Source organism: Mixophyes fleayi, chromosome 11 (assembly GCF_038048845.1).
Source record: "Mixophyes fleayi isolate aMixFle1 chromosome 11, aMixFle1.hap1, whole genome shotgun sequence".
NCBI classification, from domain to species: Eukaryota; Metazoa; Chordata; class Amphibia; order Anura; family Limnodynastidae; genus Mixophyes; species Mixophyes fleayi.
Window position 1 is genome coordinate 76,587,426 of NC_134412.1, and position 22,921 is coordinate 76,610,346.

Here is a 22,921-nt window from a genome sequence, read left to right on the forward strand (position 1 = left end):
TTTATATACACACTTTTTTGAGGGGGTGACATTTATAAAAACTCTCTGTACAGATGTAGGATATGTCCCATTAAATCCTTGCCACTTTATCTTTGCACAGGGTTTTTTATGCAGTGTTTGAACATTTCTATAAATGTGCCCCAGTGTAAAAAAAAAACCATAATATCCAGACAGAGAAAAAAAAGTCAGTTTTCTATTGATGAACTTAAGACAAACCACGAAAAGCTATTTATTTCACTTCAGAACATTCCACAATTTCTCAAATTATAGTATAATATTTTAGAGAAATACAAAATGCTTATATAATCTTTTCACTGCCAGGTTTGAAAAAAATAAGTGCGCCTCATTTGCATAATTGTCTGTAGTTTGTTATCCACTAGTAAGATTAGACAGTTCTGGACTAGAAAGTGATTATTTTTTTACTGGAATCTCTGCTGAGGCACCCACACATGTTCTGAATATTATCATGTGGAGAGAGGCTACAAATACTGTCTAGATAGAATACTGTATAAATAGTTAAAATAGACATTTTCTCTTTACGCAACAAATTTTATGTTCAATGCCCTTGTAAGAGATTAAAAGGCTAGTTATAAATAGAACACAGTTTTTGCTCTTGTGTTTGCCATACCTATGTGCATAGTTAGATACCCAAGTCTATGCAGTGTGAATATATCCTCACCCTTTTGTGTATATCATCATCATCAACATTTATTTATGTAGCGCCAGCAAATTCCGTAGCGCTTTACAATTGGGGACAAACAGTAATAAACAATACTGGGAGAAACAGAGAAAGAGGTATATCTAATATCTACAATTCCTAAAATAGATAGCCCCTCTATGAGATGGAGATAGCAATAGGAGGACATGGTGGTTGCTTTGCTTGTAAATAGGCTTCCCTATGCTTCCCAAAAGCTATTGCCATCAGTACAGAGCCTCAGCTAAGCACCAGCCTGGAGGCTTTGATAAATACGTAGAAGTCATAAATTTGGTGAAAACTATTGTTTTCACCAGAGAAAGGCCTACTCTCCCTATCACAGAGCCGTAACTTAGAATTCTAGTGCCTGGGGCGAGAAAGGCAAATGCCGCCCCCCTAGCCCTCAATTTTAATCAAATGTACCTAAAATATTCCTAAATTGCGCCCCCCTTCAGCGATGCACCCTGGGCGGTCGCCCCTGTCGCACAGCCCTAGTTACGCCCCTGCCCTATCATAAATAGGCCCTTTAGAGAGGTGTCAAGGTATAGGGTTATCTTGCTTTCAGCCGTTTCTCCAAGTCTTGCCTTTTCCAGGGTGGTGTTGGATCTGTTTTCCCACACTTTAATTGACTATTATTGTCCACTTCACCTTTCTGGTCAGAATGCTGTTCTTGTGTTGTTCAATAAAGTTATAGAAGGAAAGAAAGTCTGGTATGCATGGAAAATCATTTTCCCCATGATCATTTTCTTCTCTCAAATATGTTTGTGTCTAAATGTGTGTATGGAAGAGGAGGGTGAGTCAGTGTGTATGATAAATGTATTAGTGTGTGTGTGTGTGTGTGTGTGTGTGTTATGGTAAAGTGTGTTATGTGTGTGGGCACTGGAGCTTGTGGCAATGTAATGGGAGTGAGGACAGAGGGAGCTTGTTATAAGTGAAGGTGTGATGGTGGGCCAATTTAATTTAATAGTGGGGCCTATTACTTTAAGATGAGGTGTCAGGACCTTTAATGCTGGGGTGGTTTGGGGCTATTAATTGAATATGGGCTTAAGTTTGGGCATGATGGCTATTTATTAAATGTGAATGTGAATTATTTAATGCTAACATTTATTTGGCCCATCTACATGATGCTACTTTCAGGCTTTTTTTCCAGGGCCACTTTAAGCTCCCAATCTGCCCCTGCCCTGTTCTCTATGTAGGTGGGGTCCACCAAGTCCAAAATTTGCAAAGCACAAGTCACCTGCACCTTTAAGAGTCGCACACGTCATGACGTTGCGATGCTGGCAGCGTACAGGAGCTGCGAGGACCCTGCCCAGCCGACCACAGAGAGGAGATGAAGCAGAGGTAAGTCACATTTACATTATTTTATTGTAATTTTTTTTGCTTTTGTTGTCAAACTGGACAATGTTCCCTTTTTTACCTGGGGGGTAGCCTGTTCTTGGCATAATATGAATTAGGGACAGTACTCTGTAGCATAATATTGTTTGGGGCGGGCCTAAGTTGTGGCATAATATGATTTGGAGACATTATTGTGTGGCATAATATGATTTGTGGCATAAATTGAACAATGTGGCATAAATTGAACTGGGGCACCACTGTGTGGCATAATATGAACGTTTACTTGTTGGTTCAATTATTATTAATAATATAAATATAATATAAAATCTCTCTATCTAAATGCACAATTGGCACATCTGGGCTTGACTAGATTTTAGCCAACCCCTGATCTGCAGCAAAGTTAATTCCCATGGAGCCAAGTTTGGGGGTGGCACTGTTTATTCTCACTAAGGGTAGTAATAGTATGCGGATACACAGGTTAACTGTAACTATTCTGAGACAAGGTGCCTGCCCCTCTGCTTGTATATGTGTTTTGGGTGTGTTTTCGTTTTCAATTTTTGTTTTTCTTTGAAACATTATTTTTTAATATTTGTCTGTTTCATTATAAAATCTACATACCGTCCACTACTGTAGTGCTTTTAGGGCACTGTCCCGCTGTCCTAAATCTCAGGACTTATGTTCTGCCTACCGGGAGATATGTCACACTTCTTCGAGCAGGCAGTCTACACTTCTGTTGATGGTGTACGCAACAATGCAAGTTTTTTGCTGTAGAGGAGTGGCCTAGTGCTTTTCACACTCACACGTGCCCTTTAAATGTGAGAGCTATTGATTTAACATTGTGATTGGTTGGGGAAGGGGGCTAGAGTGTGCCCTCATTGCTAAGCTTTCCATATTTAATGTACATATCCCTTTTTCAAAACAGGACCCCAACATTCCAGGGTCCAGATAGCAACTGAGCTTAAGACATCAGCAGCAGCAGGTAGTGAACGCTGCAAGAACATGTAGGAGAGAGCAGGACAGTCTGCCAACTCTTCTGATTCTAGTGGGGCAAGACTTTGTTCCAATCTAAGGGGTGGTGCCTAGACTATGCACTCTTTATATACACTGCATTCTTTATATACTACACTATGCCGCTAGCCATGCGCTTCATGGGCTGACCACTCCCCCTCTAGTGTCTGGTCTCGCCTCTATGGTGGCTGGCCACACCCCTCTGGTGAGCCCCTACTGTTGCAGTCCCTCTGTGGGACCTTCATGCCCCAGTACAACAATGATGGAGTCTGTAAGTTTAAATGGGCTTGTCCAAATGGGCATGTGGAGAAGTTTGAGGGGCTGGTATGCAGGGAGCTCTGATGAGCATTTAAGGGGCATGTGAGGAATTATGAGGAGCATGTAAAGGGTTTTCTAGAAGGTCTGATAGGCATGTAAGGGGTTGTGGGTATATCTGTTTTGCATGTGTGGTGGATCTGATAACATGTGGGGAGAGGTGATAGCATGTAAGGTACATGTGTGAAGGTCTGGGTGGCATGTCGACAGATGTGTTGGACATATGAATGGCATGTGGGCAGGTCTGACGGGCATGTAAAGGGTAAGTGGGGAGGTCTGATGGCATAGGGGTGCCTGACGGGCATAAAAAGGGCATGTGATGATGTCTGATGGCATGAGGGGAGGTCTCATGTGCACATAGGGGCATGTATGGAGATTTAGGGGGCAGGTGGGGGAGTTTTGGAATATGTGATCCCATAGAATGTGAGCTTGCAAGCTGGACCTTCTCACCTCTTTGTCTGTTTTACCCAGTTTGTTTATTACTGTGTTTGTCCCCAATTGTAAAGCACTACGGAATTTGCTGGTGCTATATAAATAAATGTTGATGATGTTGATGTGACGGATCTGAGAGCTTGTAGGAGTCTGAGTGCATGTGGGTGCATTTTGTGGCAAGTTGCAGTCAGGGGGCATGTAGGGATATTTTGGAATGAGTGCTGTGGGTGTGCCGAGGTAGTTTTTGGGATATTTTTTCATTCTCAAAATTAAGGGTAATGTGCAGCCCTTTTGAAGGTTGGTCATAAGTAGTATATGCTGTATGATATGTGTTATGTGCTGTGTCCACTTATTGATCGGCTTTCCATAATAAATGTACTATACATTTTTTAAACAGGTCTAAACATTCCAGGATCCAGACAAGAAACCAGCAGGATGTGAATACTGCAATAACAAGTAGGAGAGAACAACACTGTCCACCACCAGGGGTGTAGCATGTGCCTTCTCTGGATACCCCACCTCTATGTCCACTGGGGGCAGGGAGATGGGTTCGAGCATGGAGGGGCCCTTTCTGTTTCATTTGTACTTGGAGATGTTATCCTGGAAAATGACATTATATTATACATTACCTATATGTAATACTTATTTAGACCAAATGAAGTCTATTCTAGAAGCTGAAGGGAACTATGGGGCCAATTAATTAAAGAGTAAATATCTCTATCCCCTGCAAATACAAACGTTTCCACTGGTGATAGGGTTTTTTTCTCTTTGCTCTATATTTGAAGATTCCTACCACATACACCAGTGTTACGGCTTCCCCATGCTTTTTAGCGGTGACAGAGACTTCCTCAGCTGTAGAGGATTTTGGTTCAGGGAATAGGGGAGAGAATGGTGCAACATGCTGCATGGTAATGATTAGTCTTATTACCTTGTGTGTGCACCTTAGACCTCCTCTTCCAGACCTGTCCCCTGGGGGATGTCTCTCTTCCTTCCACATTTACCTAATACATGGACCTCTCTGTCTCCAGGGTATCTAAGAAATATCAGAGCCAAATATATGAATATGCTGTAGTTCCCAAAGTTTGTTTTGTTCCATCATTAATGTGTGATTCTGAATGCTGCACAATAGCTAAAGCATGCAAACAAGTATAATCATATTTGTAACATGTGGAAATCGGGTGAGCATTTATAGAAACACACCTACCCTACAAATAAATAGTGTGTATTCCCTCCTTATTATGTTTAATAACTACCGTACAGTACACTCTTTTGTTCGATAATGGTGTAAAATTAGTAAAAGCTCAGCTAAAATATCTTACTGTGCATTTAAGTCTGATTTATATGTACATTTTATTGAAAGCATGTAATACCTATTTTTCATCAAGAATGTACTATACTTATATCTGTAGATAAGTCAACAAGTGGGTATCCTGAAAACATAAGGGCTATATCAGGATCACAGACACTTTGCAACCAGGATGTGACAAGACCACCGGCAGACTGAACTGTAAGCTGCACAGACCACCAACCACGACCCCATGTAACACACAAAATAGGTTAAACTCTAGTACTAGAAATTTTTATACATTGTGCTGGGGTTTTATCACTAATTTACCAATCATTTTGTAGCCATTCCATTCAAAAAATACTGAATAAAAATCTGAATTCATTGTTATAGAGTAATATGAATGTTTTGTTTATTAAATTACAGCCATTTTATGCAATACTTTATAATATTTAAAAAAATCAATACAAGGGTCATTGCTTATAATCTGAGACACGAATTCAGAATCGAGTACTCCGTGCTAATTCTTGCTTTAGTCATGTGACATCATGAATGCCATCAGTCCTGTAACATCACAAATGAACAGTGTTCTCCTTTTGTTCCTTTTTTTTAAAATCAGTGATCAATGTTTTCCAAAAGAACTGCGTTTAGTTTGCAGTTCCAGAGAGTCCACAGAAGCTGTGGCAGATCGTATGCTGTAAGGTAACCGCTTATAGACCTTTCTCCAGTTCACTCTTCACTTATCTATCTTTTTATAACACACGTCAAACAAAAACCAATAAAAAAAAAGGACAGGTTTCTCCAAAATATGACTATTTTCTTTTCATTGTCCAACATGTAAATATTAACCCTTCCACCGCCAATGGGGCCTGCAATTCTTTGCGTAATGAAGAAATATTAAGCCATTGCAGGCCTCTATAACAATGGGAGGCTCTGAAGCAGCAGCAACAGGCACAGTGGTGCCTACATCGGTTTCATCCTTGCGCTGCGGATGCCAAGCAGTAACGCAGGAGAAGGTCCCATATAACGGATATTGTGAAAGCTTCTTCCATCGCAGGTGAGTGAATGTGTTAAGTCTGATAGTTGCCGTCATAAAATTTATGTTTCTCCTGTTTGGCCTACAGTCCCATGAAAATGCCCATAAAATCAGATCCATTTTGGACAGTGATTGGTGCCCCTGCGCCATTGTCCACGAATATAGATGTGTACTGCCCACTCTGTAAAAGAAAAAAGTGGACAAATATAAAATATAGATGCAAACTGTGTACAGGTAAATAAATATATATATATATATATATATATATATATATAGATTAAGCTATCTGGGGTCAATTGCGATAAGCTGGTGAAGTGCGAAATATCTTCTTAGCTTTAAATACATGTCTTACTCTTAAATCAAGATTCCTTTAGTACTGACTTTCAAATAATTTTTTTGCACCTTGACCCCTTAATTAATAATAACTCAGGCATTTAAGAGGAAGTATCACATCCATGCGCCGTGTACTTCAGTTTAATTTTTTTACATACATTTCAGCTTTTCATAAGTTTAAAGCCCAATGCATGTGCTTACATTTCAGTGAGGATAAGTGTGAGTGAGACCTAATGGGCTTGATGCTTAGTTGGCTGCAATTGCGTCCCAAATCGCAGGTGCAATTTGCGTTTATTATCGAAGCCGCAAATGCAACCATGTGCAAAGCGGCAACTATCTTAAGAGGTGTCGGTCGGCAACCATAGCATATGCGCCCGGTTTGCATCAGACATTCGTCACATACACTTACGTCCCACTTGTCCCAGTTTTATAACCATTTATTTTATTTGCAAGAAATGCACTCGCTATTAGGCATGAATAAAACTGCTAACACTTCTTTAACACAGTACAGACAACTCCCTGGGGCAGACTAAATTAAGAAAAACACGGCCACGGGATTAGACAGAAAATCTCAGACGATTTTCTCTCTTGGCTCAAATCAGCAGAGAAATTATCGTAGTAACGGTAATAATGCACCTAATTTCATCTGTGCCTCTTTGTAAAAAAAAAAAAAGTTTGCTCAAACACACACCCAAAAGCATAATACGGTTATATGCCAGAGCACTGAAAAAATCACCAATCAGCGTAAGTGGGGCATTTGCAAACAGCCAATCACAAGAGTTCACTACTGCTAGGGACCGTCATTATCAACGTCCACTGTTTGCACCTGACCATAAAAATAAATCAGGTTCATATGCGTCTTTGTTTTAGGAGTAGCTACAGTTTATTTTGCCTCCAAGTTTACCCACTCACTCACCTCTCCTTTACCTTCAACCAACCATTTTATGGTCTTCTGCACTGTACCTGATGCACAGCCTAGTTGGTTACACCTATTACATTAGGCAGCTTTGTTACCAGAGTGATTAATTGCCGGCAAAAAAGGTGTATGCAGCTTCTGCCAGTGATAGTAGCTACTAGTGTCACTAGTGTGTCTTGGAACTACTTTTTACATGATTATAATGAGTAATTTGAAGCAGTAAAAAATTGCTGCTAGAAATGACCCCTGCGCCTTAGTCCTAACAGTCACAAATGTGCACAAGCACCTCACTATGATAGCAGAAAAGCACAATCCCTGCTTCTGTACTGTGTGCATCAATGTAAGGGACCATCTATGGGCCTGATGTAGAGGTGGACGCAAGTACAACTGATCAGCGCAAACATGCTATGCTGAGTTGAAAGCAGCCGCAGATGGGTCTCTAGGAGACATATCATTTGCAGGTGCTTTCTCCTGGTACAACAGACCTTGTCGTATCAAAAAATGCATCCAACTCTACATCAGGCCATATGTGTACATTACAATGTATTTAGTTTAATATACTTGGGTGGCAAAATCAGTCAATGTAGAAAAGGCGATCTTGCGGATAATATGCTCACTTTCTTCCTTCTGTCCTTGTTTATTTAATGATCCTGGAGGTTTGTGTGGGGACCAAATTATCAACTATTTAAATAAACATTTTCCTTGCGAGTGCATTTTAGGCGCATTCGCCTATACATATAAACCTGGTAAAAGCGCTCAATGTGTACACATCTCCCAACTATTGAATGGACACGTTTAAGATGGTATTTGCATACGGCAGATGCCCACAGTTCATTGCTTTTATAAACTGGCCCTAAAGAAAACAGTTTCTAGTTCAAAGCTCTTGGAACGAAGGCAAAGTAGCAAATCAAATAATTTTAAAGATGCTCATCCACAAGAAAAACAAATGCCGCAGAGAATATCTAATGCCTCACTGGATGGTGTCTGGGCAGTCCAAAAACAATAACTGTAATTTCTAGCAGTCTCATGGAGACAACTGCTAATGTTCCAGAAAAGTAACCGAAGAAAGAATGGCTTGGCAGAATTTTATGATTCCAAGATTTTCAATGAAACGAAAAGATTCAAATAAACATGAGCTGAAGGAATCCTCTTTTTAGATCAGCCTTGCGGGGCACTTGCAATAACAAAATACCATACTGAACGGCATCCTGGGAAAAATAATATAACTTCAGAAAATGCATTAAAGCTAAACTGTGAACAGAGAGAGGGAGAGATTTTGCTGCCTCAAAGCAGTTATAAATGAAAGGACAGTTACAGATCATAAATGGGGTCATTCATCACATTTCATGACCTGTTTCAGAGTCTGTTGTTGCTAGACTTCAAACTCAAAGTCAACGGGAGCTACGGCTGATTTAATAATATTTCATTTTAATGTATAGTAGTCTAACGCTCAAAAGGAAGAAGAGGAGGACGTGAAGACCAGGTGGAATTTTGTTTCAAAAATATTTGGACCTAGGAGAAATATCTGGTTCTAGTAGTTGAATATAGACTTCAGGTACAGACAATGATATATCGTTATTTCTTAAGCCAATTTAATGTTTTTCAAGGAATTGGGGAAAACTGGTGTAAAATTTGGGATGCAGGAGAATGAGGGAAAACTCTAAAAACACCCCAAATTTAAGTAAAATATGGGAAGATAATTTGCAATTGACCACATTGGTTTATTGTGTTAAACAATTTGCTCCAGCATGAAAGAAATTATCCCATGGATTAAGGATAATTAATTAATGGATTACGGTTTGAGTGGTTATAAAATTGGATATTCTGGGAAAATAAATACATTAGAGTATGTCAAATGGGCTGAAGTTGACTGTACTCATTTTAATAAATGATGGCATTTTTTAAAACAATTACACTATATTAATATGTGTTTGTCCTAGTTTCATTGTATTAATTACAAATAAGTACATTTAAAAAATATTTTACACCTTTTTATTTTTTCTTCTATGCCGATCTGCATTTTCCATGAATTATGTTAGTTTTTTTTTGTTTTTTTTAATTTGTATGTCTTCTAAGCATGAAGAGACAATTTTTCTTAGGCAGAAACTTGGAAGGTTGTAAAACTTATTAATCACATTTTTGTCCTACACCCTAATTTCAATAATGATTCAGCTTTGTATTACTCCACATTCAGGGAACTTATTATAAGGCTGTGTAATGAGTATTTCGTGTTCTCTGGGTCGTGCTGAAATGTCTTAGGGTATATGTCACAAAAAGTTACACCAATAGTCATGTGACTAACACTGTGGGCAATTCAAATATGTCACAGCGAAAATAGCTAAAGACTGTGTTATACACAAATAGGATATATAATTGATGAGGATAATTGGCAAACATATTAGCTCCTAAACCTGTTATTGCAGAATTGTACTAGCCTCTAAGAACAAAGGTGAACATATGTGCTCTAAGGCTAGGTACATACTACAGGGTTTTTAGACAATTATCTGGCCAAACACCTGTTAAACGACCGTTTGGCCCGATATCGCATTAGTGTGTATACTTGCACAGTGAACGACAATTGTTCCAAAGTACCGATCATTGTTTCATTTTCATTGGTCGGTAGGTCTAAAAATCTCGTTCCAACCACCTTCCGATCCTGCAGTGTGCATGCACTCACACATCTGTCTGCCCAGAGAGACAGAAGGAACCTGTCGCTGTGTCTGTGTTGTTAAATGTAAGCATGCTGTAGGTGGATTAATTCGTCTGTTCGTTGTGAAACTGAATATTTCATTTCACAGCAGCTAACGAAATTTATAATGACATTGTGGAAAAGGCAAAGTTTATTTTGTGTTTTATAATCAGTGTAACAAGGAATAACCGACTACACTGCTCTTGGACCAGATGAAGAGCACAGATCAGAAGGTAAATTGTGTATCGTGTATACAGCAGACTGATTGGAATTTCAGTCATAGGTAAAATTGTTGCAGATAACACATTGGTTTGAAAATTCTGTAGTGTGTACCTAAGCTCTTTTGCCTTATTAAATAAACCTGATTGGATTATGAGTTCTCAATGGAGAACCAATAACAACTTGATCTCTGAACCTGATGATGTGGCAACAGGGGTTAATTAAAGGGCAGGAAGAGCAAATGAACCTGCTCTTTAGATACGCCCCAACTGTACCGATTTTGGCAAGACAGTTAGAATTTTTAGTGGTCCCGCCACCCTGCAAATCAGCACATTTGTTCCGGCTGACAGGAAGTTGAGAAGTAAGCTCCCGCTCATCTCATGCGTGCAGCAACTCAAAAGTGTTTTCAGGAGAGTAAATTTGGAGGTTACAGTCCCTATAAGGAAAGTGTGCTCATGTGCTGTATTCATATGTACCTGCAGTTGTAGCAATCCCTGGACATGTACAGTAAATATTTTACTGTTACTTTCCAATCCAGCAATGACTTCTAGTGACCTAAAAAACACAAATAGAAGAATACAATGAATATATAATACTGTTTGAGCGATGTACAGTACAGTGCTACATATAAGGTAACTCATTCATCTTTACTTTCCAGTATTAACGTCTGCTTACACAAGAAAATCCACAAGAAAATATACGAGGCAAAATGATTATAGGCAAAATGCAAAAATAAGAAGAGATTGCCCTGTGCACCAGAGCTTACAGTCTAATATGATTAGACTGTTTCACAGTTATAGCAGTAAGGGATGATAAGTAACAGGGGGCATGTGCAGCCATCCATAAATAGGTTTTATTTACCATAGCCTAACACAGTTGTGGCAATATGCTATCCATATTATATTTAATACACTAATATCCAATAGTGATATATTGATAAAAAGAAGGAATTTAATAAGTTCCCAGAATGCTAAACAATGCAAAATTACCCACGCAAATATAAATATAAAACGCTAGCCTGCCTATGCATACCCACAATTCCTTGCTATAGATGCAAATAACCGGTGTCAATCAATATGGCCATGTGGGAGATTAATGCCTGAGAATTTATTAATGCCATATTCGGAAATGACCTTAAGCGATTCACATCAGCTTAAATGCACAGCTATCGTATATCGGTAAGTTGTTTTTACTCAGGAATGAGAGAGTTAAGTCTAATCATTTTCAATCACTGCCTCTTGGTTCCCTGAGGGTTTGTAAGAACTGAGTGACTGGATACAGAAATAAGACTGATATAGCCAGCATGCTCGCAGTGTGCAGTACTTAGTGCCAGGCAGAAGCCAGCCCCAACATGCATCTTTCTGCCTGAGATTCTTCCAGGATGATAACACTCTGTCCACTCACCCCCACTAATTATCAACTGCGAAACGCGCAGGAGCTCAGGATAAGCAGTTTGCTGGCAGTGAATAAGCTCATTAAAAAAGTGATGGGAAACTGCTACCACAAATACAAAACTTACTCCAAAATAATTGTGGTCGAGAAAATTATGCAGTTTCAAGGGATAACATTTGCTTATATAAAACTACTTTTTACCTGGAGTCCTTGATAAAGTTATGAAGAAATGTAGATTATTTTGTTATATTATTTCTAAATAGTTGCAGTTGTACCACAACATTTATGTCTGAACAGTGAATCATTTCCACTACAGAAAATATACAATAATGACATGTCTTACAATAAAAGGAAAGATGTTAATAGTAAAACGCAAAGTTCTTGGAGCTAAGGAGTGAGACGGTAGATCACATAACATTTTGTTGTGCGAGGTTTATTTACGCAAATGTAAAGATTATTGAAGCAAATTAAGAATGCTCCTTGCTATTTAGAAATGCGTGAACGACCCTTTGGCAAACCAAGCCCCAGTTCTTGGTTAAATTTAGTGCAAGTAGCATAAGTTTTGCTTTCACAGCAAAACGACAAAGTGGCGTTTCTATGGAAACAGCAGTTGTATCTTTATTTCTATTGTCAAACACAAATATACATATGCAGCTGCGTAGACAAACTGGAGCCTCTTAATTTGTTATATTTAGCAACATCCCAGATCTAGCTGGGACGTAGACTCTGAGGAACACTTTTCGGCACTGTTTGGCGCTCTCCATTGCAGGAGCGATCCAATGCGGTTCTGTTAATAAAGCCAGCTGTTGAGGGCCCCCCACCAAATTATTAGTATAATTCTATCATATTATGCACTTTCCAGGGAATATTGAATCATTCACATCAGTCCCCGTCTCATTGGGACTAGGGTCCATTTTCCAATTAACCTACCAGCATTTTTTTTGGAGTATAAGAAAATAACAGTGCACCTGGAGGAAACCCATGCAAGCATGGGAAGAACATACAAACTCCGGCCTGAGTCATTAAGGATTACGTTTGCTCCTGGACAAACCATGTTACAATGCAAGGGATGCAAATTAGTATGTTATTTTGCCCATAAGGAAAATACTGGCTGCTTTTTCATGTAGCACACAAATACTTGATAGCTTATTTGTACATTGAGAGTTAAAGTTGATCTTGGATATGCCCTATCCCAACTATAAATCTGTCCCCACATTTTAAATTTACTTCCCCTCCAATGCAACTTGGTTTTCCCAAGGTGTAAACTTACTCTTTTTTTATGCTTTGCTCTCCTTAATGACTCAGGTCCATAGTGCGCTGGTTAGAAGTGAACCCAAGGTCCCAGTCCTTTTAGACAGCTATGTGAACCATGTACCACCATGATGCTATGAATATTTAATAAAGAGCGGTATACGTAATGGGAATAGGATAGGGCACAACAGTCAGTTATAGCCTATAAACCATGATAGGCTTTCTCCATTTTCTATAATTTTACACTAATACGTTATTGCTTCTAACTGCCATGATCCAGTTGTTTTACCATCGTGTGCTCACTCTAAGCTCCATTTGTTCAGCACCTTTAATTATTTTCCAGCATCCACCATAGGTCGCAAAATGTCCAGCATATCCTATAGGCAGGCAATACTGCAGTCAGTAACTGTACAGCCATCCAGCAAATATCTCAGACCCTTATTTCTCCAGCATGCATTAGAGCCCTCCTAATGTTCAGCATTACTCACCCCTAGTGCATCATCTTCGCTTGCTGTTGCTATTTCTGAATATAAGGATTAGGCCTGTATGCTGTTATACAAGCTCCCTGCCCACTCTGGTTACAGGTGCAATGGTTGTTGCTGCAGTAGGGGAAGATACCTCAAGATAGCCATTAGGCTGGGGCCTACGGTCATACTTGTAGTGTTATAACCAGTGAGCTGACTCAGTGTCCTTTAATAATCTTAAAGGACAAGCCCACTTTATTTATATTTAATTAGGTACTCACTATCCATAGCTGAACCATAGTGCTCTGGCTTCGGGGTCTCCCTTCATCCATAATATTGGAGAATAATGTCAGGCCCACCTACCACCACATCATTCCTTCACTTCAGTCTTCTGATGTAATAATTTTACAAAGGCCAAGTGTGATAACTATTGCTTCTGAGACAGAAACACAAGCCGGATATCACACTCTGCTAAGTGATGCTCTGCACATGGGGTCCTCATTTCTGGAAACCCCTCAGGGCGGAAAATGAAGGTCCATCTTGGTATTTGTTAATAATAGAAACACAGACTACGTCCATCTGTCATTTCAAAGATTCAGTTACCGTGAGTGAGTGGGGAGCTGGCACTGCTGACCAAATCATACCCTTCACAAGAGCCCCGCCACTGCCGCCAGCCATTTAAAGACTTTGAGTGTATCATTGTGTCGTAATTTTTTATTGATATATTAACAAAACTATCTTATAGGCAGCACTTGATGTACCTCAAACTTTGACATACCTCAAAAAATATATTTGTCATTTGAAGCTTTGGTATAACTACCTCTGTTAGATGTGAACTACAATCATGCAGTGTAAGTGTTGATAATATCTCCTCGTGCAATTATATATCACCCGACATCAGTGTCAGAGGAAACACACAAAACAATTTTGTAAAGACACTACACTCCCATATCTGCACTGGGAGCATATCGGATGTCTCTGAGTTTCACTTGTTACATTATGTGGTAGATGTTATAGTCACACTTTCACATTCCAACTGCATTACAAAATGTTATTCTTCCAGCACACGGGACAGGAGTCAAAAATAAAGTGTCTGGTAACCCCTTTGTTTTGTGTATTGACATTCAGAACCAGCCTTTACCCAGCATGCCAATTATATGTCATCAGACCCTCCAACATGACCCCAACCATCGGGATCAAAATACTTTGCTCTGCTAAACTTCCCACTTCGTATGCTATTGCAGTTACCTCATTAATTCATTCAGCCAGGTAACTGCATTAGTCTGAAGTTTGTTGGCAGAGTATTTTGTACGAGGTGGAAGGAGTGGTTAAAGGGGCTGTGTTTTGTAAAGGAAAATACTCCCATTGTCCATTTTATTAGATCCAACTCCATTACCTATTTATCTCATATATTTATATTCAAGCAATGACTGTCATCAGAAATTGTGGGGCCCAGTACAAATAAAACAGGCAGGGCCTCTCCCCCTGAAGTGCGACAGGGGAGGAGATGGGGCCAGAATATAGGAGCAAGTTGAAGTGGAAAACAAATTAACTAGTGACTACTTTTCTGTCTCAGGGTCCGCCAGCACCAATGATCCTGGACGCAAACTGGCTCTGATTTACAGGCAAACTGATGTCGGCTTTCTCGCACTCTAATCTTGGAACTTGGTTAGTCTTAGACTGGAGTCTTGTCAGACGTCGTTCCCGCTGATCCCCTGTCAGTCGGGGAACGGACGTCTGATCTCCCCGCTGGCTGCCCCGGAGTTCTTCCGGGTTCTCCTTACTGTCGGGCGTATGCGCCCTTTACTCTGTCCCGTTGCTAGGCAACGGGACGCCGCTGCCTCCGCTATTGCCGCTTCCTGTTCCTGCCAATCAGGTCCTCCTGACCATTATTTAAACCTGACTCTGGCGCCATTAGGGTGCCAGAGTAACAGGTCTACTAGCCTGTGTTACTGGTTCCTTTGCTCCTGGTTTCCTGTGAGTTCTACTGTTCCTGCTTTCCTGTTGTGACCCCGGCTTGGCGACTATCCCACTATCTGAGTGACCCACATTGTACTTCGACCCCGGCTTGGCGACTACTCCTTTGGATTTCCCTTGGTACCGCATATTCCCGATTGGTGTGACCCGGACCGTCTGACCCTTCTACACTACGCCGGCAACTGGCTAATAGGACCGCGACCTGCGTACCCTGTGCCGCGAAGTCCAAACCTCCTTGCGGGGGTCCCTGGTGAACACCAGGGGTACGTTAGACTCCGCACCTACTAGTTCAGTAGTGCTAATACCGGTTAGTGTTTTGCTCTGTTACATCCCTCTACGGCCTACGGCCTGACAAGTCTTTTTTGTATTATGGCATATTTCAGTCTAAAGGATCGTCCACCTTCTAATAGGTACAAAGCGTGCTGGACATCAAATTTAAAGCAACATATTAAGCAAGTATTTCATTTTGGAAAAATCACAATAGATTAGGATGTGTTCATCATTATTAGAGAGAACTGGATAAAATGTAATCTGTATTAGGGACGTTAGTAAAAGTATCTCTGTCTACATCTAAATTTTTAGAAGCAACTTGCTACAATCTAACCATAAAGAACTAAGCATAATTATTTTAACTTTTTTGATTATTATTATATATTTATTTATTCTAATTGTTTTATAATTATCATATACTGTATATATATATAACTGCAGATGTTAGGAATCTCTGCACAGGAAAGTTGACAATAGGTTATCTCTGCATTGTCCACACAGTTTCTTTTTAGTGTCTATATTATTTGATTTCAGAAACTGCTGGCACCAGCACGGGATGTTTAGTGAAGATGGCAGGCACAATTCCAGCTCCTAGACAATTCCCTCTCTCCTGAGACACAATATCAGCTAGGCCCTTCATAACAATAAAAAGACAGTTTACTGGAAAATGCAGGGGAACAAACTGCTGGGAAATAACAAGTGCCAGGCTGGTGGGCAGAAGAAGACTCGAATGGAACATTGTTAGGGCATGAGATCACACTGACGACAGCAGGGCTTAAGCGGTACAAGTGCAAAACCTGATTTTTGACTTGGCATACCTGCCATGGAACAGGAGGAGGGGCAGGACCTGAAGGGGTGATTTTGGGAAGGTGAATATGGTGATATGTTGAAAAGACATTTGGCACGTACTCGTATTTTTTTTTTACTTTTTTTTTTTCATTTTTTAGACTTTCCTGTAAATTCACTTTTCTATAATTATTCTGAACTTTTATTATATGTTACAGTTAGATGAATTCACAGAGAAACATTTGCTTGCTGTAATGAGTATTAACACATTCTGTGCCAGAGGGGGAAACAGAGGGCTTAAGCAGATGTCAATTCTAGATGATCTAGAACGAGACCTTTAATTGAGTCTATTTTCATAAGAATGCCTGAAAGTATGCCAAAAAGTCTCTGAAAAAAACTCTTCTGCAACAAAAAGCAATGGAAGTGATGTTCCAACGTCAGAGAAATTCCACAATTTCCAAATCACACTCCCTGGATCATTGTGGGAGGACATTTCTTGTGCAGACTAAACCGCTCCGCACTTTATAAATAATAACCAAGTACAATCAAGTGGTTTCTACATACTCCATAGGAAGCATGAAAATTTCGGACACAAATCGTAGAATAACATCACTTAGGAACAGTTAGAGACGAGTCATTTAATATTCCAAAAACTCATATGTCAAAATATTACAGTCAATATGAAAGGTTCAGTGCCAGGAAAATAAACACTAGCTCTTGAGTTATCATCATCATAAATCTGCCTCTAAATCCATTAAAGGGGTTTACACTGAAAACCTCATTTTATTGGGTTATACATGCCCTCATGCGACATTTACTAAGTACATTGTATTATCTTTCTTGCTACTTTTGACATTTTTTCACCAAGGATTTTATATCTACCAGACATAATAACTTACTGCATTGTCCTCTGCTTTGTTCATTTGCGTTATCTCAAATGACAATGAAAATAACATAATCTGCTAAAATAATTTTGGTTTCATAGTAAGCTGTTTAACATTATCTGAAGTTACTTACTAGCACTATAACAGAATCACATTGTTTATTGTATACCAAGGACTTGCATTGCATATAATGCTTGTGTTTTTAGTTTTAGTTTGTGTAAGATAATATACCAACTATTTAAATGTTTATTACGCATCATTGATGCCTGTCTTTTATATTGTTTGAAAGCAACATTGTACAACAAAATATATGAAGACTATCAACTACTAAGTGGATTTAGGGAATATACATTTGTATCAATCAAATATATATACCTGCCATTGAACAGGCAGGTGTATACTTTGAATAACTAATGGGCACATCTATGGGCAGAATATGGCATCCCCAGCAACATTTGGAGGTGGGCCCAACAATGCCCATTCACCCTCCCGAAGGCCCCAGCTCTGCTTTCCTGAGCATTTGTATGGCTGGTACAGACACAGTTCTGAGCATCAATACTGTTACTTTACAGGACGCACAATATATAGGTCAGTCCTTTACCATAGAGGCTAGATGCACCTGACAGGCATCCACTTTGTGATATAACTATTATAAGATAAACACGTGACATTGTATGTAAAAAAAATAATTTAAATAACTGGTACTATATTTAACACTAACAGCATAATCCCTATATCAGCATTATAGAAGTAATCAATTATACATCAAAATATTTAGGTCCTACCAAAGCATTGGACAACAGTCCATGTGCGCCATACAGAATGTGACTTCCATAAAATTGTCTCCCTGCACATTTGCACAAATTGAGCCCGTATTTCGAGTTGAGTGTATCTCATACCTGCTTGCACTTGGAGAGGCAGGTCAGGGCCATTCACGTGTAAGTTCAGTACAGAAGGGGAGCAGAGGCACAATTCAACCACGGTCCCTTAGAGAGGCGTCCAATTTTGATTTAAACGTATCTTTACGATACACCTTTTAAGAGGCGTATCTTTGCATGCCCTATAGTTGGAAGTTTCTGAGTTGATGATGACGATATGTCAGATGCATTTTTGCACCTGACATATCTTTATGCTTTTAGAGTTGCAGAAATCTTAATATACGTGCAACTCAATATAGAGCCTCTCAAAGACATGTCAGTTCAGACCTTCACCTTAGATTGAATCATTTTAGGCAAACCTTAGATGCAGGGCACCGGGTCAGTCTCTAGAATCCATTACTGGCGTGTACTCTTCTTTAAGACGTTATACATTTTAATGATGGTGCCAAATGAGTTTTAAATAATATTAAAAAAAAATCAAATAAAATCTCAATGTCCGACCTATAGTTAGTGTGCAAGTTATATACATATTTTTAATATTCATTCATACTTACGTGTATCCGTGACACAGAGACTCAATGCATATCAGGACCCGCACATTGTCACGTGGACGCAATTGACCCTTGCTCTTCATCTCGGTGTGATCTACAAACCACATTAAACAACACAACTGGTTAAAGCAAAGTGTTTATGTTTACAATATAGTACAAATCAAGTAGTAATTGGGAAACAATAGATATTTGGTATCCTAATCTGTAAAATGTGTCTTTGAGATAAAGGACCAAAAACTGAGCATGACAATGTACGTTGCTACACATTCCCTTAAGAACAGGCCACACTGACACCTGCTTTGCAAGTGTAGGTTACATGGAACACAGGTAACTGAGGGTAGATTGTCTGGACTTGTTTACTTTAATCCATACTTGCAGTACTCTACCATAACTTCAGAAGAGTGGGCCATTCTCCCTGATCCCGCCCGATCTCCTTGCAATGTGGGCGGGAGGGAGCATGCTGATGCGATTCACTGCAAATTGCACCATCCTGGCCCAGCCTCCCCACTGTGAGATGAAGACAATTGCGGCATTGTGCTGCAGGGGGTGTGCTGTCATTATGTGAATCGCGTTGCAATACACTAACATTGCCCCTGGGATCTCCCTGAGGGGAAGTAGAAATTGTAGGCAAGTATAGTCTACTCTTGCACTTATATAGAGGTTTTTGACTTTTAACAACTTGTTTAAATTAACGTTTTGGGTTTTCCCCTAAAGCATTCCAAACAGAACACATATATGAGGGGGTGATTGATCATTATTTTATTAGTTGGTAATAAACAATAGCATTGTAAAAAAGGTCACGGGAGTCTAGAGTAAAATGCGTTGGGGTGCTATCATCTGGTTATGAAACACTGCTTAATAGGAGCATCAGAGACTGATAATAAGAACAACATTATACAGTAGCTAAAAATCTGTCATTTTATAACTAACATTTACATTTAAAGTGCAAACTATTGAGCTTACCCACCTATATGAATATGGGCAGAAAACTGGTAAATCCCAGGAATAGTAGCCGTAAACCGACCTGTTGGCAGATTCATCCCTGAGCCCCGAATAAAGGACCCTTTAGCTGTTGGCTGTAATTGAAGCAGAACAGCACACTGATTAATCACCAGAAAGTGCATTTTGCTTGGGAAAAAAGTACAATATCCTTAACAAGCATCTCTTACAGGCAGGTAGAAACCTCATTACTGTTATAACTGCAATATAGTCATTGGGTTTACAACTTTAGGAACCCTGTAGCTATGGGTAGAGAAAGTGTCAGGACATCTAACAGTAGAAAGGGCTGTTAAGGTGTGTACACCCTACTGGTAGGAATGGTTTATATATAATGGCAGACATTAGCATAACTTTTTTTCCATGTATAAAAGTCTTGGTGAAAACCCCACGTTGGTCTATCAGAGGCAACATGTAATTTTCATAGACAGGAAAAGCATTAGAGTTCATGTGTAAACCTTAAAAAATATATTTTCCAGAAGTTCCTACTCCTTTAGGCTTATTTGAATATTTTTCCCAGGGAACATTGGCTGAAATTCTATTACTACATATTCTTCTAGTGAGCCTACTTCTATGGATCTTCATACTCTGGGACAGAGCAACCTGCCCTGCACTGATGAGATCCAACAGGCTGAAATGGTCTTGTACTTTATTAGCCTTACAATAACCACAATTACACAATACAAGAAATGTAGGAAATTAGCCTTCAAATATATATATATATATATATATATATATATATATATATATATATATATATATATATATACCATTGGAAGGTGTGTCATTGAAGCATTGAACTCTTTTCTTTCCTTCTGTCCCATTCCTTACCAGCTGAAAGTTCTGAAGCTCTGCCAATGTTCTTTTGTCCACAAGTACTGGCCCTTTAAGTCGGCAATGAAAGGCTTCATCTATCCGTCTGTATGGATAGAGGTCCTTGATAGGGAGCACTAGGGCTGGAGGCTCACTGGTGTAATCAGATGTATCCCCAGAGACCGTACGACGCTCTGTGGCCTCTATGGAAACAAGGAGATACAACTGTAATAAAATAACATTATTCTGAAAATTAAATAAAATTGCTTGTGATGACTTGTCTGCTGCCTACAACATGAGTACTCCCATTGCTCAGAAACGAATATGCATTGCTTGATTTCCATGGTAATGTGGCACATTCAGTCATATTAGTCATTAGCTGTAAATCATAAGTCCTCCAAAGTCAGAGAAGGGTGATGGATGAAATTGAACCCTTCTTTCAGGACACTCACGGTTAACAGTTTTTAGGTGATCAGTTGATGCTTAAGTGAAAAATCTGAATTATTGGCAATACATATAATATTAATAAAAAGTGTAAATTTGGGAAGAAGTACAGTGATATGATTGGAGCCATCATACTTATCACTGTCAACACGACATTTAACGTATTACTCCCCCTCCCCCAATAACTGAAGCATAACATCACGAAGATGGGAGCTGTGGTAGAATTAGCTATGGGCAGCACGGTGGCTCAGTGGTTAGCACTTCTACCTCACAGCACTGGGGTCATGCATTCAATTCCTGACCATGGCCTTATCTGTGTGGAGTTTGTATGTTCTCCCCGTGTTTGCGTGGGTTTCCTCCCACAATCCAAAAACATACTAGTAGGTTAATTGGCTGCTATCAAATTGACCCTAATCTGTCTGTGTATGTTAGGAAATTTAGACTGTAAGCTCCAGTGGGGCAAGGGCTGATGTTAGTGAGTTGTCTGTACAGCGCTGCGGAATTAGTGACGCTATATATATTTAAATGATGATGATGATAGCTAACCTGTAGCCCCCATCTCTGTTATGTTCTTCAAAACTTGTAGTTCAACAATAGGGATGTGGTGATGGGAATAATTCCAGATCCCTTCATTTACCTTTTAACATTTGCCTGAATTCCTGCAACAATACTTCATGTGTGACCTCAGCTCCCGGCATTCCTGGAGGTCCAGGGAGGCCCTGTGGTCCTGCAGGACCTGGTGGCCCAGGAAGTTTCTGAAGAAGGAACACAAGAAAACATCATGATGAATTACACAGACACTTGTTCACATTCAGTGTCTGAGGATGACGGGCATCAATTCGAAAGTAATACACAACAAAAGAAAGGTAAGATTATTTAAAGGGTAACTACTCAAAACATTATTCTGTCTGATGGAAATCATTAGGCTGGCTTCTGTAAGTTACTGGAATAACTCCCGATAACTGAAATATTACTTCTGCTTGAAACAGTGCAGACCACTTACTGTTTACATGGTTCTAACTGTTAAAAGGAAGGGCAATAGTTCACAACATATCTGTCAAATGGCAGCTATTGTGTATTTCTGAGGTTTTTACAGATGATTTCAGGAGTCAAGTGTAGTTAGTACTCAACATATTAATTTTCATTAGGCAAAAGTTACCCTTTATTAACTGTGTGAGTGTGTGTTAGGGAATTTAGACTGTAAGCTCTATTGGGGCAGGGACTGAAGTTCTCTGTACACCGCTGCAGAATTAGTGGTGCTATATATATATATATATATATATATATATATATATATATATATATAAATAAATGATGATGATGATGATGTTGATAAAAAGTAAATCTGTGTTGCAACCGAACCTGGACATCACAGCATTCATTTTTTGCAAAACCCGACACGTGAAAGCCAGACACACACACAAATGGGTTTATTTTATATACCTGGACTTGAGGAGCCATTAAATGTGAATTTAAATTAGGGATGTGCACCGGCGACTTTTGAGGTCTCGTGTTTTGTGTTTTGGATCCGGATTTTCGTTATTTTTGAGGTTCGGATTTGTCTCGCAAAACACTTGACGAAAGGTCTCGGTTCGGATTTAAGGTATTGGATTCGGATTTTTTTTGAAAAAAACATAAAAAGTTTAAAAATCAAGTTTTTGGGCTTATTTTCACTCCTAGGCTATTATTAACCTCAATAACATTCAATAACAAGCATTTCCACTAATTTACAGTGTATTCTGAACACCTCACAATATAGTTATTAGTCCAAAACGTTGCAACAAGGTATCTTTCTGGACTGCGTAGAGGAGTGGGTCACCACAATATATATTAAAAACCCTGAACTTTTATGATTCGCACCAATAATTGTACCTGGACTGCGTAGAGGAGTGGGTCACCACAATATCTTAAAAACCCTGAACTTTTATGATTCGCACCAATAATTGTACCTGG

General features: G+C 39.4%; 1 protein-coding gene across 1 annotated transcript in view; it reads right to left on the minus strand.

The window, feature by feature from the left end:
- Positions 1-5,453: 5,453 nt before the first annotated feature.
- C1QTNF12 (C1q and TNF related 12) overlaps positions 5,454-22,921 on the minus strand; it is a 56,913-nt gene continuing 39,445 nt past the window's right edge. The window contains exons 3-8 of the mRNA XM_075189726.1: positions 21,606-21,723; positions 20,543-20,727; positions 19,683-19,791; positions 18,719-18,809; positions 10,739-10,817; positions 5,454-6,286 (exon numbers count right to left, since the gene is read on the minus strand). Coding sequence (XP_075045827.1) covers positions 6,188-6,286; positions 10,739-10,817; positions 18,719-18,809; positions 19,683-19,791; positions 20,543-20,727; positions 21,606-21,723 — 681 coding nt within the window. The 3' untranslated portion in view covers positions 5,454-6,187. The remainder of the gene's footprint in view (positions 6,287-10,738; positions 10,818-18,718; positions 18,810-19,682; positions 19,792-20,542; positions 20,728-21,605; positions 21,724-22,921) is intronic.